This window comes from Thermobia domestica, chromosome 5, assembly GCF_964235325.1.
Source record: "Thermobia domestica chromosome 5, izTheDome1.hap1.1, whole genome shotgun sequence".
NCBI classification, from domain to species: Eukaryota; Metazoa; Arthropoda; class Insecta; order Zygentoma; family Lepismatidae; genus Thermobia; species Thermobia domestica.
Window position 1 is genome coordinate 266399384 of NC_137458.1, and position 26952 is coordinate 266426335.

Here is a 26952-nt window from a genome sequence, read left to right on the forward strand (position 1 = left end):
CTACTTCCGGTCTTAATACATGAGTTGTTCAATATATGTTTCCCTAAGCTATAAAAAATTTATTTTTAAGATACAGTACATCTGTAAACTATACATATGTAGATGGGTCTATGCTCAACTTTCCAAAGATTCAGGCATTACGCTCACTACCCATTAGTCCAAACGCTTTACAAAAAATCAGGGTGAGCGTTCCGAATATTTAGCATTCTCTTCACATTTCGTTTAACTTCAAACTGTGGAGCTATTACGATACACTGCTTTATTTTTTAATGCAGAATTTCTCTTGAAATATGGCATTCAGATGATGGAATCTAATAGAGGTCTTAATTCATTACATTCTGATACCTTTCGCCTTCCTAGCATTAATAATACAGAAGTTATAGCAAAAGTTTTTATTTTTTGTGATAAATCTCCCCCCCCCCTCCCCTTGTTGTGGCTTCACATTAGTAGCGCAACACTTGTAAAATAAAACCCAGTTTATACATTGTTCAGCAATACTACACTGGCAAAAAGTAAGATATAAATTCAGGGCTCATAGTGGTCTGGTCTCTTGTAAATAGTTGAAAAGTGACCAAAAGCACACGAAAAAGTGAGCAAAATCTCATCATGCCCCTCTTTTTCCTTGGCAATTTCTCCATCACCTCTCTGTTTGTTGTTTTGTTTCATCTTTACTTCTTTTTGAGCTTCCTCCTTTCTTAGGTTTTCTACGTATGCTTTGTAGTTACGGTAAGCAGACTTAGCAGATGTAAGAAGCTTCAAAGTAAGTGGAACCAGTTCTGCCCATTTCCGAATTTCTTCATCCCAGACATTATATTTAACTTAGCATTGAGAGTTCTCAAAGCCATGAAATATTCAAATTCATCACCTACTCTCAAGAAGAACATACATGAAGCATAACACAAGACGAACATGATGAACCAAACAATCACACACACACAACGTTGAGCGGAACGTTAACTATTACGAGAGAAAGCTAAAAGACTATTATGATAGAAGAAATAGAAGACACAGAAGGGTTCTCAACCCCACCTTGAGAGCTTAAGCATCCACCAACCATCCACTGTGCTTTAGAAAGAATAAAAGCTGAAGTGAGAATAAAGCTGGCTGTTTCACACGTGGTAGCAAGTACTGAAGCTTTTAGAAGAGTAATGACTAACAAGTTTCTGCCTTTTTTCATTTATTTTTATAATATGTTTCTTAGAAAACTGCCAATACGAAACATAAATCACACGAAAAAGTCACTTTATCTCCCAAAGAAGTAACTTTTAGTGACAAATTTGGAGGAAAAAAAAAGTAACCTTTAGTGGTCAACTTGAAAAAAAAGTAACTTTTAGTTTAAAAAGTGACTCGCTTTGAGCCCTGTAAATTTATAGTATGGATCCATGCATATAGTCACTGCATATATACTTCTTTTCCAACAAACTGACTCTCTTTAACTTAACCAATGATTTTATGAACATGAACTTCTCCACGTAGATTTGTTGTACGGATCCACATGTTTGTAATATTATTTTAATAGACCAGTGGGTAAATAATCGAAATATGTAGTGTTCTTACGTATGTGATGCGTATCTACGTACAAACACATTAAAGTTTAACCTGCTAATCACAGATTCTCCCATACAATAACCTGTTCACAAATACGAAGTGAAGCGAAGTATCAGAAGTCAGTGTGCAACTCATGACGCGCAACACAGAAGCGTTTAAGAGTTAAGGAATCCACATATTTGTTAAATTTACATAAGTAATATGTTGTTACTATGGAACACAAATATGCAAGAAATAAAACACATTGGTATATTAACCATAACGTTTATAGTAACGTCCATAAATGACGAATCCTAATTCTGTAAATTTTACAAATATATGGATCCGTACAGTAAACCTGCACCAAAATTAGTATCTTTCTCGTCCTATCCTATTTTATGGGGAGATAACTTACACACTTTTGAAATGCAAACTTGACTTAGCAGGAAACGCACTGTTAATGCCCTAGTGTTTCTGAAGAAAGAAACTGCATTGGTTGGTACAGATTCGCTTTAGGAGGGCTAAGCAGTAAAAAAAGTACAAACCAACTTGTGCTAGGTGGTCACTAAAAAGCAAGAATGCTTCCTAACCGAGTACGGACAGGAACGCAGCAGGGAGGTCCGAGCAGCAGTGATGAGGTGCATCTATAGGGAACAATCGGGTCAGTGTTAGTGGGTATGCGTGTAAACTACATATGGCAACAACTCATGTACACTCATGTCCAAAACGATTGTCGCATATCTATAACTGTCTTCTTGTAAGAATATAATTTGATAATGATTTTGCAGGATACTTTTACTACTGATACCATATGTATAATTGGAAAATGTGTATTTGTGGTAAATTTCATAGGAAAAGAATTATAAGTACTAAAATTAGAGTGAGTAAAGCAAAATGTTGCTAAATGGACAATAAAGTTTTATTTTCGTTTTGTTCTTATTTACGGCTCTTTTGACATGAAATTTACCACATTCATGTCTTTGCCGATTATACACATACTAACATTATAAGAAATACCGGGAGAATTCGTTATCAAATTATATTCCTACAACTACATATTTATAGAATGCGACAATAATTTTGGACATGAGTGTACCTTCCACTGGAATTTTCAACAACTCGTTCTTTCTTTCTTTTTTTTTTGTTTTTCTTTTCTTTTTTCTTTCTTTCTTTCTTTCTTTTTTTTGCACCTTTTCACTACCATTTTTTCCTTTTATTTCACGTATTACTTTAACGTATATCATGTTATGTATCGATTGACTCACTTCTCTTTATTAATGTAATATGCTCGTTGCATTTCTCAAATATTACATCACACATGAGTAGCGTAAACTGTTGTAGATATTTAATTAAATCATTTTCTTATAATCTAGGAATATATGGAATCTGTGATCAGGATTTTCCAGAAATCCTAATATTTTATTATTTTACAAGTTAGGTAATTCAGTGTTGTTTTAATGTACTTTAATATCTGAACACGACATCCATCAGTTCCGCCAAACCTTAACACACTGTTCTCGGACACTATCAGCACTGCCAGTACGTTACTTTAAATTGCACACCAGGGTTGTTGTTTAAAACAAATTTTATGTACGTTTTAAACACGTGTATTTTTAAGGTTTGTTTTAAACATATTTTTATTTTATTTTATTTTGGTAAAAAAATCTGCCAGAGAAAAAAATAGTCAAAAAAGTGCTCCCTATTCAGAAGGTTATTTTCTTCCATTTCTCGCCGCTATAGCAGGTCAATGTGATGATCTACAATCTATTTTGTCTCTTTTTTCAGCGTTTATTGCATTGTCTAAATACTTATCAGTTAACTTGCGAGAAAGTGTCACAGTCGAAGGTTGGACTATTTGTAGAAACGATATTAAAAAGTAAATAAAAGAATTATCTTGGGAACAAGTTTTTGTGTTGTGTTTAGAAAACAAACAAATGGTGATTTGCTAAATTGCGATTCTGAAATTAAAATATCGCAGGCATTCGTTGATACAGTACATGTGTGGTTCTCAGTCTTCGTGAAACTTGGAATCGTTTAACATGAGGTTTTTGGAGCAAATTTTTTAAAGTAACTTAAACTCCATCAAATAAGCAAACGACCATACGAGCTCGTTGCAAAACGTGTAAAAAAGAAGTGGTTTGTTTAGTTCAAAGAATGAAGAATCATTGTGAAAAACCGAATGCTGTGAAAAAAAGTTGAAACCCAAACAGATGGTAAAAGTGTTGATCCGAAAATTGTTTCTGATTATTATAAACATCAGTAGTGTGGTTGAGACGCAACCCGGGACTTCAGGCAAGAATTAATTTTGTATCATCAATTTCGTTTTCATTATGTTATGAAAGTTTTATTTTACCCCCCTTCCACTACCGTTGTAAATTTTCTTAAAAACTACACCTTGGCATACAGTGGCGTGCCGTGGCACTTCGATAATTGTTACCGTTCTTCATACTATGAATATCTAAAACAGTGATTTTCAAACTGCTGTTATGAAAATACAGAGTGACCCCCCCCCCAAAAAAAAAAAAAATCTCACATTTTAAACAATAATAAAAGAAAACGTACTGCAGAAAGAAACTTATTGATTTAAAAATATAAATTGGCATTGAAAACGGTTTGTGTGAAACTGAAGGTCTTCTTGTAAAATTCATTTTACACTCGCTCGGAAGGCCAAATTTCCATATTTCGCTGCAGCATGTTTCGTTGCAGAACGTTGCGGGATCTACAAAACACGATCTCATAGCCTCAACATTCTCGGGCGTACGAGCACTTTTCGATCGACCAGATGACTTTCATTTTCAATGCGAAACTCGCCCAACGGAAATTCTTGATTCAGTGCTGCTTACGCGCAACGAGCTCCTAATCAAATCATAATGACGACTTAAAACATCAGGAGAGTGTTGAGCGAAAGGACGACTCCTCTCTCCCCTCTATTAATAGCAGTACAGCTGATCAAAAATGGGACGTTTCATTGCGTACTATTGATAATAATTGTATATATAATTTTGACACTCAAGAGAACACAGTAATTCAAATCAGAATAAAGAAATTACAAACTGTTTACAATATCGTTTTATATCCTTTAATAAACAAGTTCTATCTGCAATACATTTTGTTTTATTCGCTTTTTAAATGTTGGACTTTTTTGGGTCACCCTGCACCTTAATGTAGGCAGGTTCTTTATGTAATTTTTAAAATAATAATAATAAAATGTAAAAACTCCTAAAACTATACTATAGTACACTAAGTAAAACTACGATAAATTTTAAACCAATAAGTAAGTTAAAAAAATACACCGATATTCTCGGCTACTTGTACTTCAATTCAATTCGGCGATTCTTCTTCATGAACAGACCTATTATGTCGTCATAAAATTTGGGTTTTGTCTTCTGTTTACGTAGTAATTCTTTCTCTATTGATATGAGAGACAGTCCACTCATTCTACTCTCTCTTTGTGTGTTCCGTTTGTATGTATGGATACGCCGAAGAGCAGAAAAAGAACGCTCTGCAGAAGAGTTTGTTGCAGGAATTGTTAGTATTAAAGAGCACAATTTTGTCCCTTTCGGTAATGCCTGCGCAAGTCCGACCAATCGCAATTCCACATTCAACTCATAAAGTTTTATTACTGAATTGGGATGAGGAATATATGTAAACAAGCTCGTTTTTCAAACACACAATATTGAAAAAAAAAATGTCCATAGTTACTGAGTAGAACTTGAAAGGCCTTTTCGGGAAAGGTGTCTTTATAAATTTCACACTTTTCATAGTCAAGCGATGCAAGGAACTCCAACTTCTCAATATCAGAAAATGTAGTGCTCACTTGTTCTTTTACAGAGAAATCAACAATTTCAAAATATAGTCGTCGGCAACGATCCTTTCTATTAAATCCCACTTCATTTGGTCTTGGCCTCTTTGAGCAGTGTACCTCTTAAGGTTCTTCAAGGCTTTCCATTTTCAACCAAATATCATCAAAACTATCTCTCAATGATCTTAGATATTCTTCAAACTCATTTATTTTCTTTCTGCAATAACCTACATCATTGATTTTCTTTTGTAACATGTTGAACAAGATTTCTGATCTTGATAACACAACAGAAAACAGCTGAAGTAGGAAATTGAAGTCGAAACTTTGAAGGTTTTGATAACATCCTGCTGCACAAACTCTGGTTTCAGGATTCCATTCGTCGGTTTTATCCATCATGGATTTAAAGAGTTCTAACAGTTCATCTTTAAAGCTATACAGCACATCAATGATCTTACTTTTGTAGTTCCACCTTATGTTTGACGCTGTTGGAATACGTTTGTTAACTACAGAATCCAGAGCACTTGTTTTTTTCGAAGACTTCGAGAAAAAAGAAGAAGTCCCAACATTGTTTGAAAAAACACCTTACACTCTTTTATACAGTCAACGGACTAGGGTTGGCAAAAACCATGGTTTTTATTGGGAAAAAGTTTTTTTTTTTTTTTTTTTTTAAACCAGCTTTTTCTTTTTTTATTAATTTGCTCTATGTATTTATATTACATATGGACAGAAATAAGTTTGTTTCGCCTTGCTGTTATTATGTAACAATAGGGTTATGCTGGAAGGGGTCTTATAAGCTTAAAGCAGGATCCAAACAGCTTCCCGGCTTACTTCCCAGAGAAATTGTCCTCCATTTGGACTCGAAACCGGGACTAATTGGCCACAAATGCAATGAGTCTGCCGACTCACTCACGAAGGACTCCTGATAAAAATTCGCTGTACTGATCTTCACATACCTGTTAATATAATTGTCAAGAGTCATTTCAGGACAAAAAGATAAATAGTTGCACAAGTTAAACCATTATACAGAATTACATATAAATCGGGAAACTCCCGCGTTAGCCATTGGGAAAATCTTGTTATTACTTTAAATGCAAAGCAAATCCTGTTATTGCTTTGCATGCAAAATCTAAGGTCAACGTATCATAATCAGTACGCTACAACTGAGGTATTAAATTCCAAATTTAGTATGTAGATACCATTCCATAAAATTAAAACGAATTCCAATCCAAGCTAATGTTGGAAGCTACATAGGCAGTCGATAAATTTTGCCAATGTCTATCAATACATTTAGGCAACCTTTGCTTCTTTATAAAACAAGCATTCAGGCAAGTAAAAACATACAATTTGGCTTCGTTTCGTATGTTTAGGCTTAACATGTTTATGCAAAAACCGAGGTTATCACGAAGACTCGCTTTAAAGTTACATCCAAACCGCTATTTGGTTTACACATGAAAGAAGGGTTGTGGTTGGACCGAGAATTGAACATGGGACACCTTGATTAAAAGGTGAAAAGGAGATAAAACTAATGCAGATGGTTTGATATGTGAAAACGTCACCATGAAGTTCACACGGTTTAAAGCATTTTTCGTTTTTTTTTTTTTTTTTTTCTTTCTTTTTAGTTTAAACCAGCTGGTTTTCTTGAAAAAGCCAGCTGGTTTAAACCACCTTGATTTAAACCAGCCAACCCTGCAACGGACCTTTCTAAAATTAAATTATGCCTATGAGCAAAGCAATGAACAAATAGCACTTGTGTGTATCTTTGTTTAACAAGGGCCTGCAGCCCCCTCAAGTTCACCGGCCATAACTGGAGCCCCATCATATGTTTGAGCAACAAGTTTTCTCCCGCATTAAAAATCAGACAGACACTTGGGACAGCCGAACTGTGGTGCGATCGCCACTGATCTCTGTAAAACCTACAAATCTCTCTTGTACTTTTTCTTCCTCGGCAACATAGCGAAAAATTGTTAAGAGCTGCGATTTGTTCGATATGTCAGTGGTTTCGTCTATCATCAAGGCAACGAGACTCGGGCCCTTCATTCCTCTTTTAATTTCATTAATTATATGTACAGAGATACAATCAATTATGTCATTCTGAATCACATTTGAAGTAGCTGAAAAAACAGTGGATGTCTTTAAATGATGATATAATTTATCATCAGTTTCTGCAAGCAGATTCAGTAGTTCTAGGAAGTTACCTTTGTTTGTAGATGCAGAGGATTCGTCGTTATCTCTGAATGGTAGTTCTTGTAAAGCTAAGAAGCAAGTGGCACCAATTAAGCATTCCATAACATATCTATTCCTTTTGACATTTTTATTATAGTTGGCAATGTTAAGTTCAAATGCTTTACTTCATGAAAAGTCAATTCTTGTTTTCCCGATTGTAGCCAAGAAACACATGGATGCAATGTGTTGTTTGGAATTTTCATGTCGACTTCGCATGATTCTGAAGTTTTCCATGTTACCCACGCCATGAGAGTTCCATGCATTTTTGTCACTCCCAAACAACAGGCATGACCAACAGAAAAGTCTCATAATCTTTAAACATCCACATAGCCATGGATATTGAACATACCATTGTGCGTTAAAATGACGCACATAGCCCCTCGATGCTTTCGATTTTAAATTGTTTAAATGTGGTGTTGGTCTGCCTCCAGAAATCTTTCACTTTTTTCCGCAAACGAACACGCGCCAAAAGATTGTTTCACAATGCTTTCCATTGGATAGTTGCACTCGTTAGTCAATGTCATTGAGGATAGTCTTGTTTCTTCTGAAGTCATTGCCACACTTACTGCACAAGCACTATACCACCCACGAACATACTCTGCATGTATAACACGCACTCACACGAAAGACAATTGCACGCTCCTTTCTTCCACACATCAAATTGCAGTAAAGTGTAAACTTAACTAATAGGCTAGCGGCAGAATTGGAAATTTATTGAAAAAAAATAAATAAAAAGTCAGCTTTTATCAACTTAATTAGCATTCATCCTATAATAATAGGTTCACATATCGATGGTGGGCAGGGGAAATAACTACTTTTCTTTAATTAACAATATGGTTCTCCGTTGCTCTTGAACCATTTCCCATATAACACAATGCATGTTATCGATAAGTATTTTATAATGCACTTCAGATACTGACAATATATTTGCTCTCCTAGGCACGGCCATAAAAAAAAAAAAAAAAAAAAAAAAAAATGAACAGGACTAAAATTTCAATTTTTTTAAAAAAGAAATATAATCAGGGTTTGCCCAAGTGGGCCCAGCCCGAAAAAACCCAGCGGGTGGGTTGGACCTACCTTAAAACCCACCTGGGTTTTTGACCTTTTTGTTAGTATATTATTGGTACAACTAAGGTGATTACATTGAAAGTTTTTATCAGATTTCGAATTTTCTTTGGGCGAATTATATGCTTTCACGTTAAGGTAGGCAATAACATTCAACATGAGTCCTTTGTAGAGTTCTGAATGCACTGAATGAAAAAAAAAAAAAAAATCACCTTACCCTGAGATAATTATAAAACAAATTACTGTGTGGATTATGCTTATAGCCTATTTGAAGTAAAATAAACAATTTTATATTTCAGAAAATACTATTCACGGAAAGCTTCCTGACTCGGCAAGGGACGTTATCCCTCATACCTTGACGGGTTTAAGGTCATAGGTGCCGGTACTAACAGTAAATATGTAAATACATTTGTAAAACTATTAGTATTATTTCTTACTTTTGATGGTAACAAAACTATTCAGTAAAACTTGGTTTTTCAACAACAGTAGTTCAGTTCAGTCATTTGTTGCTATCCTTCAAATAAGCATTCTGTAGAATCAACACCAGCAATAGCGTAAAAAATCTTGTCAAAATTAAGAAGCTTAATGTTCGGAGCTCCCAACGCTTATTATTTTAAGTGCTGAATTCAAACTTCAGGATTAATGGAAGTTTCGACGTACAGTAAAGCAAGCTGTATTTTCAAGGAAAATCTGTCGCGAAAGAAGTGTTCGGGAAATTCCCGCAATTGAACCCACAAAGCATCGGAAGTGAGTACTTCAACAATAAAATTATTTTACGCTGGAAGATATTTAATCTCATTTACGACATTCTAAAACATTTTACTTTATAAAATATGAATTATAGGCCTATCTTTGTTAATTGTTTTAAATTAATTTTTAGAAAAGAACTGTCTTGTCACAAGTGCTCGGGAAATTCCCGTAATTGAACGCACAAGGCATCAAAAGTGGACTTCAACAATAAAACCATTTATTTCACGTTGAAAAATATTAATTTCATATAAGACATTTTCATGAATTATGCCTTTGTTTTAAATTAATATAGCTATTTGGTATTCACATTTTGCGAACGTCACTGCGGCTCCTGGGATGACTCGATCCACATTTGTTCCTTTGTTTGCCTGTACCACACAGTGTTCGACTTTTGGTCTTTTAAATCTTGATACAAGCTGGGGACACACTAAATTTTCTGTATAGATTTTGGCGGCATACCAACAAAAAATTACAAAATGGCGCCCTTTTTATTTTTTTTTCTTTCAAAATAGGGGATATCCACGCTACAAACGGCAGTTTTCGTTCTTTCAAGTTGAAATTTTCAGAGTAGAAGCACGGGAAACTAAATTAGCTGTATATATTTTGGCGGCATAAAATTTCAAAATGGCAGCCATTATTCAAAACAGCGGGTATCCATGCTACAGGGTGCAATTTTCGGACTTTTTAAGTTGAAATTTTGAGGGTAGAAGCACAAGACATTCTAAATTTGCTGTAAAGATGTTTTCGGCTATCCAATATAAAATATTCAAAAATGGCGGCCATTTTTTTTCAAAACAGCAGTGAATAGAAAATTGCTGCAAGTTGTGACAATGACAATCTTGAAATCAAATCATATTTTAACATTTTTACCCCGAAGACATTGAAATATTTCGAAAAAACCCACATGGTCCCACGTAGGTTGTTTTTTTTTTCAAAAATACCCGGGTTTTTTCAAACCTGAAATATAATTCTCGAATTAAATCAGTGAGAAAATGTATTTTCAATCAGAGTAAACGCATATATATATATATTTTAAGAATAGCCTGTGCTATATATTCCGATTCTCTTCGTCTCCCTTAGCCTAAAAAAGAATAATGCCGTGACGTTAAAGTGAAAGATTTCATTTTCATTTCTCCTTATTCTTCGTTGTAATATTCAAATTTAAATATAACATATTAACATATAATATCGGGAAAAATGTAATATGTCAACATATAAATAACGCATTCTGGAATGTACAGTCTCGCAGTAGCAGGTGTTTAATGTTATTACTATGAAGTACCTGTTACTTATAATCGTCCGAGACTGTATACTGTAAAGAAAATGAGGAGCTGCGGTGGCTCAGTGGTAGAGCGTTCACCTCTGGTGCTTGGGGTCTCGTGTTCGATCCCAGCCTCCGCCAAGTGAACTTCGTGGTGGACAAACACCGCGTGCGTGGGTTTCCTCGGGATTCTCCCGTTTCCTCCCACTTTCTTCATTCCACCATTTCATTCATTACTCATAATCACCGTCTCCTTTAGCCTAACCGGCATAATCGTGGGACGTAAAACTCAAAGATTTCATTTCATTTTGTAAAGACAATGAAATTATCATATGAATAGGGCAAATACTACTGAGTTTCCACTTCTGAAATAGGGAAGCAAATGAAACTGAATAACAGAAGATGCGCGCTAATGAAATTCTAGATTCTCCTTATTTTGTCAGGGCTCGTTCCTATTTTTTCCTTTTCCACTCAGCCGAACGGTAACATAAGGGCTATTCCGAAAATCTAAATAGGAGAGCGCAGAAGAGGAGGGTGCTTCAAGCTGGCGCGCTGAAGATTGTTTCTGGAGTGGATGACCGCTATTGGGGCTCGCGTTACCTATGAGATGATCCTATTTGGCGTTGGCGTGTTACGTTCGTTTACATTATATATGCGGCATAGGCCATCCAAACTTCAGAAGTCATTTCTAAAACCGCTGGTGCTATAAAAACGAAATTTGGTTTATTAAGGTGCATTATTACGAGTAGACTACTATTTTTTTTTTTTAAGAATATCAATCTAATATGGCCAATAAAAGTTCATTTAAAAAAAACTATATAAAAGCCATTCTTTAGTCAAACTATTTTATTTCTGTTATCAATGTTGCACCACACGGTATATACAGGATGAATCTGTAATACCGGTTGCAAGTAAAGAGAAAAAAGTGTTAACAAATAAGTTACTACACTATTTTGAAATATATGATTAAAATCATGTTTCAAACTGTTTAAAATGTGTTTTGTTTTTTCTTTCTTTCTCTTTAAAAAAGTTTTTTTTTTCTAAAACCCCGTTGCTCACTGTAACAAGTCGGACACTTTTTGAATGCTTCGATCTCCAAGGATCACGATTTACAACACCGCTTATTGTCGCTTCCATGTTTAATAGTACGTTCTTATGTCCTTCCAAGTACAGACTTTGTAAGAGATATTCTGTCGTTTTACTGCTACGAAGTAACAATTTATACTCCTTCCGTAAATTTTACGAAACTATGCCCCCGTAAAATATAGCATCATACTTCTCTTTTAATTCGTACTTACAGAAATATTTTAACAGTCGTATAAAACTTGTAATGGTTTTACACGAGTTAACTGCCGCAAAATTAACACACAAAATTTACCTTGTTGTGGCCTTGTTACACAAAATTTACAGGAAAATGTCTGAAGACAATCAGACGAAATGTCAGCATAAGAGGAATAAAAAAGGTAATAATGATCATCAGTGTAGCTTTCTTAATCAGGGAGAAAAACGAAGTTAAATTCTGGACTATATACCGGCATGTCTGCAGATTGATGCATTAATAAGTAAACAGGAAAAAAGAGCATAATATGCAGTGTTTAAAACAGACTGTCTTAAAAGCGACGTAGTACGTGTATGCTGCAGTAATGGAAGAAAATTCAGAAATGTACAGCGAAAACTAATAAAAGGGAGTTGGGTCTGAACCAAATGTGGTGAATGGGGCAGCAATTTGCAATCGGAAATCCTCGGAAAAAATATATATTATTTGATTTCACAGTAGGATTCTACAAATATTCAACATATACAGTATACAGAACTTATATGTAAAAGGTAGAAAATTCGAAACAGAAAGTATTCTTTACCGTATAGTACTCCACAAGAAAGACATGATGAAGTGAAGTGCTATGCAAGGTTGCGTCATTCGAAAGAAATGTGTTTTTATGAAACAAACAGTGCTATCCTCACATATGGGTATACTTACCATTGCTAATGTGCCTGCTCCCTACATACATACCCCCTCGCCGCCGCTCAAGCCCACATTCTATGTTCCTGCTATAACTCAGTTAGATAGTATTCGTGGATTTTAATTGGACATCTAGCACAAGTTGGTTTGTGCATTTAAGTTAATTGTTGTTTCATGAATTAAAGTTTTAATGTCACATGTTCACAAGCTGTAAATTTACCCAAGTAGTCTTAAGGTCAATCTGCATCTATTAATGTAACCTTAAGAACACTTTCTAAGATAGTAAGAGTGAATTTACTTCTAGAAGATGATCCCCCTTCGTGGCAACCTAGTACAGGAAATAAGTATTCTTGTATGCGTATTGTAATTTTTGATATTTAAGGAACATGTATTTGATAAGGAGCTCCGCCGCCCAAACTCCCCTCTAAGAAAATATTTGCATAATATTGTAGCAAGATATTCTTATAGTGCAGGTTGAAAACATGAGAATGTAAGGATTCTTTTGTTTCTGTTGATTCTGAACAGTGTGCAGTTTGCAACACTTAACAGTTAGTAGTCTTGCAAAGTAATACAATACAAATGAATACGTATCTTGCGAAAAGCAAAGGAAACATGAAATTTTGTGTATAACCGTTAAGGGTGAACGACGGAAATGAAAGAAGAGTAATTATAGATACGGTATATTAAAATAACAACAAATAAATAGTACTAAAACGCTGAAAACAGCTTATGTGCATCTAATCCGGGGCCGCCATCTCCGGAAGATTCGTCTTTTACATTATTTAATTCAGCCGCCTGCAAAATTTGTTCTTTTTGAACATGTCTTTGCATGCACTGTGTAATTTTAAATCTAAATTTAAAAAAAATGTGGAGTATTTATATATATAAAAAAAAAATACTTGATCAACAACCTATCTGAATATTTACAGGTAACTTACACGTTCGGCGCGTACATACATTACTTTATTGATATTACTCTTGCTTTACAAGTTAAACACATCACCTTGTATATTTCAAGGTAAACGGTAATAGTATACAACAGTGCCTCATGATTTGTGCGCGTGGATACTTCCTACTGTTGCACTACGTATAAAAATGATTTTATTACATTTAGAAGTAGTAACAAGCATCCACATGCACGTGACATGCGATATGTGTTTCAAATCCCCCAGATATACTCATACACTACGTACAAGGGCACATTATTATTCTTCGCATACCATAAAACACAACGAAACGCAACGCAAACCGACGTACATTTTATTTTATATTACTCAGTAATTAAATGAAAGTCGCCTTGTTACCTCATTTTCAAGTTCCTATATCATCAATGAATAATCCTTAAAAGACTGCACTTCGTGAGTCCTCGCTAAATGATGAGGCACTCTCGTATACTATATCCCATAGTAATATAACATATTTATATTCTATTCAAGCCTTGGGGGTGTTCAGGGGCGTATTTACGATTTTGTTTGGGGGAGCTTTGAGAACTTCATTCCTGGAAATGTTAAAATTCTGCAATATTTTTCATTTACTTTAAAATAGTAAATGAAATTTCGGAGGGCTTAATCCTAGAAGCCCTCCTTAAATATACCATTGGGAATCTTTATCGCTAGTCACGGTTATAGTCATGTCGACTTTTTTTTCACTAGAATTGTATTGATATTAGAATTGACCCAAAAATTACAGTATGAGCAGATTTCACCAATTAATTTTCTAAATCCTCGGATCCCTATTTTAAATCGGCACCTTACCTAACACAAAGCGCAATACGGTACATTCTCAAAAATGAAGTGGCATGTACCGAACTAAACATATCTCGTGAAGATTCATTAAAATAAAAACAGCTCCATTATTTCTGCTTCAAGCCACGATCTATATCTGAAATTCTTACATGCACATTGCATACCGTTAAGTACAAAATTATGTTTGGAAACTTTTTATTGCTTCATACCACTACACGAATAACCTGAATATCCCATTCTAAATGTAATGAAAATATTTCTTACCTACCCGGCACCATTATTGAGACCTGGAAATGTTTACAAAAGCAATCGAAATTCAACTGCTAAATACTACTTCAATCCATTAATATCGAGCTCTACTTGTTGATCTACTTCTCAAAATAGAAAAAAATAATAAATAATTCGAGTTGATAAGGTTTTATTCTACTTTCCACTTGTGTTATTTGTCCGTCACCCGGACACTTATCAGGACACCACAAAATTTTCATGTACGCGGTAGATTTTTCATTTTTCTTTTATTTTCTTTCTTTAAGAAAAATTCCCATGTTAGATGAAATTTCCCTTTCTTCTTCCTCTTCTTCCTCCAAACTCAAACAGAGAATTAATATTACCAATGTCATGAACAAGAATTAACTGCGATTTCCTGAGTTAACAGCAGTAATGAAAAAAGATCAAAATGTATTAGATAAACTCTGCGGTAACTTAAAAAAAAAAAATCATACACGAGAAGAAAACTATACACTGCAAGGAAACATGCAATTTGTACAAAGATAAAAGATAAAAAATGGAGGAAAGAAAAATAAATCCAGATCATGAAAAGAATGAAATCCAATTTGAAAGGTCCAGATCCATTTGTCAAGTTGTATACAAGAGAGAATAGAACTGGGGGATGATAGATGGATTAAAAAGCAAGGGATTACCTGTAAGGAGGACAGCTCCACAATCACAACGGAGAGAGGGACACTGGTAGAGATGATAAAGACGAAACGGAGGGAGTGCGACATGAAGTCGAAGTTAGAGTAATAAACGGATTTGGAATGTAGAGAGGAAGGTGGAAAGCAGCTAAGAAGGGAAAGTAAGAGGCAAAGGGTGTGGTGCCAGTACCAAGTGACGTAGAACTTTGAGAGTTGTAATCAGTGGCGGCGGTTGGAAGTTAAAAGTGGGGGGGGCAAGACATGATCTGAACAATTGTATATCAGTGTTAGATTTCCTGGTTGTTTCTAAAACTGATGAAAGGTTGTATAACTAATAGGATACTATATTTTTTTCACTTAAAATACTGTATATCGTATTTCTATTTTATTAAATAAATTCATAAGAACACTACAGGTAGATACTAGCCCTTTTTACTCCTAAACAACGAAAGTGTAAGAAGAGATTTGAGTTCTTCCTCATGAACATCTTAAAATTCTGTCTGGAAAGTTGTGTGATCAGATTATTTAATAAATTTGCAAAACGAATAAATAGAAAGATAATATTAATCATAGTAATGAATAATGACGCTTGTTTTGCAGAAGTTATATTGAAACTGGGAATTAATGAACAACTTATACTTGTAATTCCACTCATGCCATTAAATGAATGTGTTTACTTTTCGAAAATGAAATATAGTAAGTACTGCAAGCATATGCTATGACATTTAAAGAAATATGCAATTGCAATATTAATTGCTTTGAATTGCAACTAAAACGCTTTCTTAACTGCGCAGGAAGACAAATAACCAATACGTACTCAACCAACGGCAAATATCATATGGCACCATTTTTTCTATGAAACAGTAATACATAAAAAAAAAAAAAAAAACTTTACCAAGGTGTCCACATTCTGGAAAATAAGTGAAGGTTAGGGAAGTGAAAATGTATCAGGCGAAGTCAGGGAAATGGTAGATTTGTCAGGAAAAGTCAGTGAAAAATCGATTTAGGTCCATTGTACAATTACTGAATTTATGAAATAGGGTTGATTTCTTTACTGTTACTGGATGTAAAATGTGGTGTTCTTAATGATGATATTAAGGGAGTCAGTGTTCTCTGATATAGTTGTTGAAACTAATTTTCTGCGAGAAACACACCTAACTGCATCCTGGCATATTTGCTCAAAAGGATAGACGCTGTTCTAGAATAATTTCTTGGTGCCAAGAGGATATCTGGACAAGTGGCTAAGAACGCAAAAATAATAACAATAATAATAATAATAATAATAATAATAATAATAATAATAATAATAATAATAAAATAGTATCTCCAGCTCACAGTGAAAGCTCAGACTGAAGAATTTAAGGAATACTCGAATGAATTCATAGCCAATGACAGAGATGGTATTGGACTTGATGAGTTTTTTACTTAGTCTTAGGAAATGGGAAGAACTTCGTTGATTTATGGTCAGTTATGAAATTGTGTTTTATCTTCTTTCACGGAAACGCATTTTTGAAAGTGTTTTCACAATAAATAAAATTCTCATTGTTGAGAACTTACAAGAAGAATCTCTGGTGGCTCAACGGATCATATATGATTCTGTGATGAGAATAGGTGGATCATCAATAAATTCGGTGAGAAGGTCAATGAGACAATATCAGGTGTATTTGTAAAAGAAAAGAGAAATAAATGACGAGAAGAGGAGAGAGAAACGAAAGATTCAGCAACAACTAAAGGAGGTAGAGGAAGAAGAGAAGAAAATTAAACTGCGGAGACAACAGGAACGATATTCAGATCAATGAGAATAAAACTATGCGAGAAAGGATGAAAACAAATTTCTAGATGGGTTGCATTTAACAACTGCACCAGCAAAAATATGTTACATATTTTTTTTTTAAATAATCAGTAAAATCATGTATGGACTATTTATTAATATAGGCAATATTATAATGCTGTGTAATTGGTATTATAATGTGTAATTTTTTTCATGCCGTAAGTACTTTGTATACTGTGCACTTCCGTTTGTAACTTTACATTTTGTGTAATAGGTAGGCCTAATCAATATCGGCCTAATTCACATGTTTGTAAATTTACAATCCTTTGGAAAGAAAATTGAAAAAAGACAGAAACAGAAGCGGAAGAGAACATGGCCAACTATGGGAGTGTGGAGGCTGGGATTTCTTTCTTTTTTCTATATTTTTAGTTATCCAGGGGGGTCAGGGAAATCTGGTCCTTTCGTCATGGGAAGTCAGTGAAAAGTCAGAGATTTTTCCCCCAAATTGTGTGGACACTCTGTTTACATTTCCAATTGAAACTATATAAATTAGGGCGACACGTCAAAAAAGTGGGGGGGCAACTGCCCCCTCTTGCCCCCCCTAATCGCCGCCCATGGTTGTAATGTTCTCAACGTTGTAAGTGACGAGAGAGGGAACGGGAGCGGTAGGTAGAAAGAGAATTTTGAGCGAAACCAGGTAACCAAACAACTTACCAACACACACGGTAACAAGCCGGAGTAAGCTTCTGCTAGAAAGATAGAAATGCAGGGCAATTTGTAACTAAAATATTGATTAAGGAAGGAATCATAGAAACCAGAGCCGACACAGTCACGGGATTTAGAAACATCGGTATATTAATAGCGGATGGTGAAGAGAATGAGAGGAAGCCAAGGATGGAAAACAAATACATAGATGCTGGAATAGCGAATACCGATCAAAGTGGGAGTATAGGGGATATTCAATATTGAGAGATATGGTCGAAAGAGAATAATCATACAAATAAGGCAAGGGGTCCTAGTACGAGAAAGAAGAGGAAGGAGGGGAGAAAGACTAGTATAACTATAATAGAGAAAGGAAAGGGAGGAAGTATAGGGACGATGAAGTTATGAATTATGGAGGGAAGGCAACAATTGGAGTTTGGGAAGGAAAACTGTGGATGCATTTGGTAAGCAAGAAAGGCAAAAAGTATTACTGAACATGAACATGAATTGAACATGAATTAGAAGGGGGAACTCGCGCTTCCTTAAAAAGTACTGTGGGGGCGGTAGTGGAAAGAAAGAAGAGTGTACGACAAAGGGTGCGAGGGTACTTATCACACCAAAGTGTGAAGGATGTGAGAGCAGTAGTAAGAAGATTTGAAACCATGGAAGAGAAAGAGGCAGGAGTATAAACGACATGTAGCGCGACACGAGAGGTCTTGGGGGGAACAAGCTCCTCGTGGCCTACTGGTAGTGTAAATATCAGTGATTCGTAGTTTTAAAGAACACTGCTTCTACCACTTGCATTTGGAATATGGAATAATTTGTTCACTTTCTCAAGTAGGTCTTTGATCAGCGAACATTAAGATCTATAAGGGTATCCATTTAACACGAGAGTTTAACTCAGTTTAATTTATGACGTACTAACAGGGTGTTTAAACACCAATGGAAGATTGACAACAGTGAAAACAAAAACATGTTTAGACGCCAAACAACACGTATGTTATTTATCACAAATAAACATACCACAATCTACCACATTTAGCTAAGATAAAGACTTTACACGGTCTGTCGGGCGCGACATAATAAAAGATCTGTTAGTCTTGAAAAGCGCTGTTTATAAAAACTACTTTAAGTAAGTCCATATTCAAAGAGAGCAGTGAAGCTCTACGGTGGTACATAAATTAATCTCTTGACTCAGATAATAAACAGGCCAAGGCGCAACGCATTTAAATACACTAGAGTCTCAAATGACTGCTAACGAGGGTATAGTAATCGAGTCCGATTCAATACAAGCAAACTAGGGTTGTTCCTTTAGAATAATAATATAGTTAGTACCCAAGGATAAACAACAATTCTGTAACGTTATGGGGGATTAATTTCCCTAGAGGTCGCCAGTTCTAGCGGGGCAACAGATAAGTATTCTCACAGCAGCTGACACCAGATTTTTGCACTGATTCGTATTGCACTCGCTTGCTATCGAAATTTAGTAGCCGAGGCACTAAGTAGTGATTAAGAGGTTGAGTAATTAAGACAAAGTATAAATGATACCCAAACTAATTAAGGGAAGCATTCTTATATAACTATAAATTACGGATACATCAAAGGCACGGGCAATAAATAATTTTCAAAGCAAATTATAGAATACTTGAGAAAGTTATCACCTTGAGTTAAGCGACTGGATAACTAATGAATGCTTGAAGTAGGTACATTGATATACAGAATGAAAAACATAAGATAAATTGTGTAATTCAGCTGAGAACTCAGTTCCTACCTCAGCGTTTCTATGAGTTTCAGATGAAGAACTCTAGTGTTACCATCGATATCACTGAATCCGTTTCGCGAACAAAATGGTAGTAGCACAGACACACTTAAATCATTTATAACACAGATGGTGATTGATGACCCTCACTTGTGCTTCGAGCGGCAAAAACACAGGTGATGTTCTTGGGATATCTTTACCAAGACTACGTACAGGATAAGGACATCTTCTCCACAGGACCTCTTACGGAATCAGGAAGCCTTCTTCTTCATAGGACTTAGTACAGGATGACCTTCTTCTGGACTCAGCGTCTAAAGAGATGGTGTTAGCGAATGGTGGAAATGCAGCATCCAGCTAATAAAAAACGGTTGGTACCTTGTTTAAAAGGGTGTTCCGATTCCCTAGTAGACTTGCAGTGTCAAAACGACGATGACGGAGGCATATACTATTCATGTTAGTGTTAAAGTGAAAGGGTTTGGTGAAGTATACTTGCACAGATGGAAATAACGTAAGCGACGCAGGAAATTCGGTGTTAAAATGATTTTATTCAGTTGCTGATTAAGTCCATAGATCAAGATACAATTGTAGACATCCCCTGTGACGTCCAAGAAAAGGTTATTGGATGAATTATGACAGCAGGAACGGGCTGTAAGTTAATTAAGATGTAATTTTTAGAAATGGCATGTGATACGAAGTGTGTATCGAGGAGGATCGTGGCAGATCCCAAATCAACAAAGTTAATAAAATAGCAGATTGAAAGAATCGTCTGCAGGGCAAAATCGAAATTCCTAATTAGAATTCACTGACAAGATAATTAGCACACTGAGCACAACTTTGTTCATTGAGTGATCAATGGATGTAGTTCTTAACTCAGTAGCAGCCGTGACATAAAGTGATCCGCTTTACAGTCCAGATGCCTAAAAATGTAAACTTGCCGAGTTATTCTAAGTCCACACTGACACAGAAGAAGTTGTTCACTAAGTCAGTAAATGGCGTCGCGGGGAGATGAACTATTTCTCCCTGACGAGAGGCAGTCTCTTAGTCGGTAATAAATGAGACTTTTCCCTTGGACGACCGACAGCATGTCGGCGTGGGATAGACGACGGATATATCCTTCTCTCAACACGCACAAGCGGCACATATACATAGGTTGGACAAGAATAAAAGCAAAATAAAGGAACTGAATCATGTTTTAAGAGGGATACTTTTATCACGTGTGTGCTTAATAATCCTTTCTTAACATATGATGATTAGTAATACAGAATAGTAATTAGCAAGCTAGTTGCCGAAAGCAAAGAAAAATAATGGAGCGAGGCAAAAAATTCTCAAAATTTGGCATGGAGAATTTTGCTCTCTACAGACAATATTGTCAGCAAAACATAAAACACGATCAGTGGTACTATGATGACGATTTTGGATATAAATTAAATAAAAGGAGAGCTAAAACGAATCTTGGGGAAGGCCTTTGTGAGTGAGTCTGGGAGAAGTATACTGAAGACCAATGCGAATATAGACGGTACGATTAATGAGTAAACTATGGATGATACGAATAAATTTGGGAGGAAGACCAAGTTGCCAGAGTTCGTCTAAAAGGTAATAGAAAGAAATAGTATAGTAGCATAGGATCATCCGAGGTCCAAAAACATTATGTACAGCCCGAGTACTAAGGTAATTATAGGTACTTCTCGCAACTCGAAAACCAAATTGATGTTGAGACAGAATATTATGATATTCCAAGTACAACTGCAAACGGCGTTTGAGAAGATAGTGAAAAATTTCTAAAAGCAGGAAAGAAAGAGCATTGGGGTGGTAATGATGTGCAACCCCGGGCAAAAATGAAATGAAATCTTTAAGTTTTACGTCCCACGGTTATGCCGGTTAAGCTAAAGAAGACGGTGATGATTAGTGATAAATGAAATGGTGGAATGAAGTGGGAGGAAGCGGGAGAACCCCGAGAAAACCCCCACACACGGTGTTTGTCCACCACAAAGTTCACGTGGCGGGGGCTGGGATCGAACCCGAGATCCCAAGCACCAGAGGTGAACTTTCTACCACTGAGCCACCGCGGCCCTGCAACTCCGGGGGTTTTATTATATTTCAAAATAGGAAGAACAACATATGTTTTTCCAAAGGGGAGGAATATGTTCAATGGCAAAGACAGTGTTGTAGAGGTGTAGGAGATCCGATGTAAGGGAAAGAGGCAAGTATTGGAGGTGGCTAATCTTCTAGACGCCATCCTCACGGGAAGGTGTAGATTTGGGTTTAGAGAGGGGGCTATGGTTAATTCACAGAAAGCAAATGGAGAGTCCAGTGAAGTGAGAGTACGATCTTGAAAAAAAGGGGAAAACCAAATGGGAGGTAACATAGTCGTAGCCGATACTAATTGGACATGAAATTGGAAAACCCATGTAGAAGAAATATGTATCCCAGAAGTAAAGGAATGAATCGGATAATTAAGAGAGCGACAAAAGAACCGAAGTTTGGAAGATTTATTAGCGGAAGAGAGGGTAGAACAGAAACAACCCCAGGCTAATTCACGAGAGGGACAAATGGCGTTTTGCCAGGAATTGTGTGCTTTGGTAAAGAAGGAAGTTAGCTGAGGAGTGGGTACGGAGATAATTTTGCTGGGCATGATAGCGTTGATTTATTCATTTTTAACACTCAGAGGTTCGCTATGGGGGAAGAGAACGGCGAGTTACAGAAGGGGAAACAGAAGTTGGTAAACGTGATTGTCGGATGCTGAGTGCAATTTTATGGTGAAAATGGGTCGCTTGGTCGTGAGAGGAGTTGAAGAACGGTGCAGATGGTAAGTGCTGGAGGATAGAGCTATAGTGAACCCAGCCTAAGGAAGTAGAAACGCCCGAAAAGGAGGCCACAGAGTGAGGCAAAGAAACCGCGGAAATGGACAGAGAGGGAGGGTGAGACGAGGAGGCGTGGATAAGAAGAGGAAATGATCACTGCCAAAAGCGTCAATAGACACTTCCCAACGGAGGAGGCGACTGACAGGAGAGCAGAGAGAGATATCCGGAGCAGAGGGATATTCTGAGGTTCAGGAAATACAACTGTGTGTGTCATCATTAAGAAGGCAATAAGAAAAATTAAAATAAGCATAATAGAGTTCTGAACCAGCAGTATTGGAAAGAGCAGCTCCTAGAGGGGGTTATTGCAATGAAGTTCTCCACCAAGAAATCACGAAGATGGTAAGGTTTAAAAAAGAGTAATCCAGTCAGAGTCAAACAGATGAGAGGGAAAATACATGTTAATGAATGTGACAGATCCACAGAATGGGAAAATGGAGAAGGGGAGGAGGTTATACGTAAGACATTTACGTATATCTTTCTTACGTCCACTTTCTTCTCCGTAACAGACTTCTTACCCTTTCTACTCCTCAACGATTATTTCTACTTCAAGAACGCACTACTCCTCTTGTAACTGTTGCAGGGATGCTGGCCCGTCAATCATCTCATTTTCTCATGTCACTTTGCCAGCAACATCGCCTCTATTTTCTCTCAATACCCCAAAAATATCTTGGTTCCTGCCCTTTAAATGTGGATTGTCTAATTCTTTCTTATCTCCACCTATTCTTAAAACTTAGTACCTATATATTTATACTTACTACACTCTACTCCATTTCATTTCTTATAACCATATCTAAAGATTTATATCTTTCTTTCATCTTTGTATTTTAACGTTATGGAGTATAATTACAGGGAGAGCGAACTTCGCTGTGGCAAGATACCAAAGAAAAATCTGTAGTCCTGGCAACGCTGCAGTGTGAGTTTCTTTTGCGTTATTATTTTGTTTCTTATCTCGGTCTTTTATATTGTGTCAATGTCGTCTGCCAAATGGGGGAAGTTTTGTGTTACGTTGCAACAACGTAGATAAATATAGTATGTTCTTCTTACAAGAGAACTGTAATGGCAGCAATTGACAAAGTTAGAGTGATAGTTGTGGGAGATTCAGGTATATAAACTTATAACACAAAAGTACATTTCTGATAGAGTGAGCGTACTTGTCAAAATCAAACACGGTATGAACTAATGTGTGCATGTCGTAACAAATATATGTTCATTTCAACCTTAAGGAGAAGGTACAAAGAACATGTTTTCATTAATACGAGCAAAGATATGCGTAAAGGTGAAATTCTAGTGTCTTTTGCTTAGATTGTAAAGTGCAAGGGAATTACGATACATATTCTAAACATTCGAACAACAGGTGAAGATTGGGGATAAGTTTACCCATTAGAGAAACATTTCATGAGAAGTTTCAACAAAACTCGTAGTACCTTCAACAATTGTATTCTGACAGTACCGGTACCGGTGTGTTGGTCGTTGCATGTATACCTACTTAAAAGTAGAGTAAGCATTGTGATGAAATTAAGCGATATCTCAGCAAAATTTAACCTAAACAACTTGAAAGAACTGGGTTAAAGCGCAGTTACCTGGGCTTCGTTTTTTTTTTTTTTTCGAAAATTTTTCGGAGGAAAAGGAAGCGCTCGATGAATTATATTAAATAATACCACGTATGGCCTCTAGAACTGACGATCGCACGGCCAACAGTAAAAAGGACCCCCGACTTGCATAGGGCGCAGGGACTTAAGTGTAGAGTATTGCAGCAGTCCACATGACAGAAGAGAGACCAGCAATTTTTTCTAAAAATGTTATAATTTCGGTAATTTCTGTTCACATTAGAGGGAAGGTTCTAGAACGCAGGTCCTACTTCATAAAACTAGTGAAATACATTTTACGTACCTTATTTTGGTTCCTTATTCTTTCTGTATTCTTTCCTTCGTCTTCTAATAACATACATTCTAAAATAATATACATTTGGGGGTGTGAGGGGCTCTGCCCCCACTGTTATTTTACAATGTAGATTATTGGAAGAAATCCTTTTATGCAAGTGGTATTTTGGTTAGTTAAGAATTTGAAATAGTTTATTTTATCGTAATTCACCTAACTTGGCCTCTGGAGGGGGACCTGTATTCTCGAACCTTGCCACATTCGATTAGGTTAGTTTTTTAGATTGTGTTATTATAGGAGTGCAGCATAATTTTCGAAAAAAAAGAAAATGATAGCATTGCGCTTATTTCTATTAATATTAGGTTAAATTCTAAAGGTTAGATTTGGTTTAATTAGGTCTAAGTACGTGCTTTTTTTTCTACATACTTTTGTCCCCTTCTGCTAAACATTCTCCGCAGTTCTTCGCGGAAATAGAATCAACCTATATTCTATACTCTTCTTTTGTCAGTGCATCCGATATTCTACTTTGAACGGGTAAAGTTTAAGGTTTCAATAATGGCTTCTACTTGGTGATTCCCCCACTATGTGTTGGCATCTTTATAATATGGCGTAAATAATGTGCATACACACTTATCTGTCTTACAGAATATCTACCTAGAAACTGATATGCCATTGAAACGATTACTCGTTAGAAAAGCATGATGCATGCAACCTGTGCTAGGTGGTAAAGATTGTTGTCTATTTTTTTTCTTCAAGGCAGGTAAAGATTCACCTACGTGAAAGCGCGGGTTGCATTCGTAATCAGCAGGAGCGAAGCGACGGTGAGCACTGCGAAAAGCACGCACCAATCTATGTTAAGTGGTCATTGCAAGCTGATTTTGCATTACAATTGAATAGTAGTACACTACACTTTTTATGTTGTATCTATGTTACAAGTTCTTTGCTACGGCAAGCAAGCAGTTAGGACTTTCAATATCTTCGAGAAGTCAAAATTTTGATCTTTAACAGCTGATAAAAGATTTAATATTTAGTGCTACTAAAACAGCTTGGAAGCTTCAAGTTTTTTACATTTTCTAAAAGGGTTAAGTCTATTTCAGTTAATTTATTTTTTGAGTTTAACGTCCCATGATTATGCACCGAAGCTAAGAGATTGATTGATTTTGAGTTTTACGTCCCGTTCAGCAGCGAGGCTATATGGGAGGTGGACCTACTGATTAACGTGGAGTCCGAACCACATGAGCTCCCGCCGGGAATCGAACCCGGGTCTCCCGCGCCAAAGGCGCGTACGCTAACCGCTTAGCCACGGAGGAGCTCCCGAAGCTAAGAGAGATTGTGGTGATAATAAATGGAATTGTGGATTGAATAAAATGGGAGGAAACGAAAAAAAACACGTTGAAATCGAACCCGTGCCTCGCACACCAGAGTCGAACACTATCATTTTCTGACCTCTGAATCGTTTTCGTCCGAACAACTTAGGGACAGCAACACCTGTTAATGCGGGATTCACAGAAAAAGAAAACTGTAGGACATGCATTAGTCTCTTAGTTGTTGCATAATAGAATAAAAGTTTCGTAGTCAGCAAATTGGCGCCCAAAATATCGCTTTCACAATAGAGCAGTGTCGAAACAATAATTTTATAATAGAACGGCCATTTTTGGTGTTTTTATTATTCACAGCAACCTTCGCCACATACACATCATTCGAATAAACCCACAAACGATTGTGCTAATGAGCATCCGGGATATTGTGTCCTGTGAGAATCCATTACCACAGCGTGTTGTGGCAAAACAACTACACGTAGCCTAGTCAGTAGTGCATCGTCTAATCCAACACCAATCGAGGCTAGAAACTGTACGCATGGCCACCGTACATACTTGTAACCACGTGTATATCGCATAGCAAAAAACAAGGGCAGAAGGCTGTACAAATACTATCTAGCTTTTGACTGATAGAAATTTCTTGTGACAATGGATGAAGCATGGATCTGCCTAAGTGACTAGGAAACATTCGGGCCATCACCTGTGAGAATGAGTGATGTAGCTTTGTGCCTCAATGCAAAGAAAGTGTCTCGAAAGATTTTATGGTTTTTGCTACCAGGAGAATGCGCAGTTTTGCCTATTATATGAAGATATCCTATCCACAATTTATACAAACGAAACAGGGCCATTTTATGTCAAATTATCACACGGTTTAGGAATGACCCTTACATATAGCGGTGATATTTTATATTCTGAACCCTATCGTCAGTGTGTGAAACAAATGAAGAGTTAAGTTGTTTTGTGAACCCCATTGTTTTTAAAATTTATCAAAATTTGCATAAGTAATACGGTATTTGTTCGATTGGCATTTGCGGATAACCTAAAGAATTTAGAAAATTGATCAAGGTGCCATTTTATAGCTTCTTAGCTGAAATACCCGTTTTCCGCACGGTCAAGTTGAACGGTTTATGCAATATATCCCATTTAAAGGTAAAGAAATGACTGAAATAAGTAAATAAGGAAGAGCAACCCCTTCGGCGTTATCCCTGTTAGTTGCCGGGCCAGCTGATATGCTCCTACTTGCCTAAACTTGGGCTTAAATGTCATCAGGACTACCACTAATCAGCTTTGCTATGCCGAAAACTATGGATTCGATACTAATATGGTAATTGTGGACGTATTATTCCCCTTCTCCAATAACTATGGATGCTAAACTTCAACTTAAACGTCGTCAAGAGTATCACTATAAATCTCAG

General features: G+C 36.3%; 2 protein-coding genes across 5 annotated transcripts in view; one reads left to right on the forward strand and one right to left on the reverse strand.

Annotated features, from left to right (window-relative positions):
- Positions 1-14866, reverse strand: part of TfIIEalpha (transcription factor IIEalpha) — a 94499-nt gene extending 79633 nt beyond the window's left edge. The window contains exon 1 of one of the 2 annotated variants that reach the window (XM_081760020.1): positions 14602-14866. The gene's annotated coding sequence lies outside the window, so the exon portion shown is untranslated. Of the gene's footprint in view, positions 1-14597 lie in introns of both variants that reach the window. The other variant, XM_081760021.1, reaches the window with a different exon arrangement.
- LOC145686582 (rab-like protein 3) overlaps positions 1-26952 on the forward strand; it is a 70407-nt gene that overhangs the window by 18474 nt on the left and 24981 nt on the right. Inside the window, exon 1 of one of the 3 annotated variants that reach the window (XM_081760026.1) lies at positions 23285-23442. The exons of 1 other annotated variant lie outside the window; for it this stretch is intronic. In XM_081760026.1, the coding sequence (XP_081616152.1) occupies positions 23397-23442 (46 nt within the window). In that variant the 5' untranslated portion in view covers positions 23285-23396. Of the gene's footprint in view, positions 1-23284; positions 23443-23504; positions 23617-26952 lie in introns of those variants that run through there. One more of the 3 variants, XM_081760023.1, reaches the window with a different exon arrangement.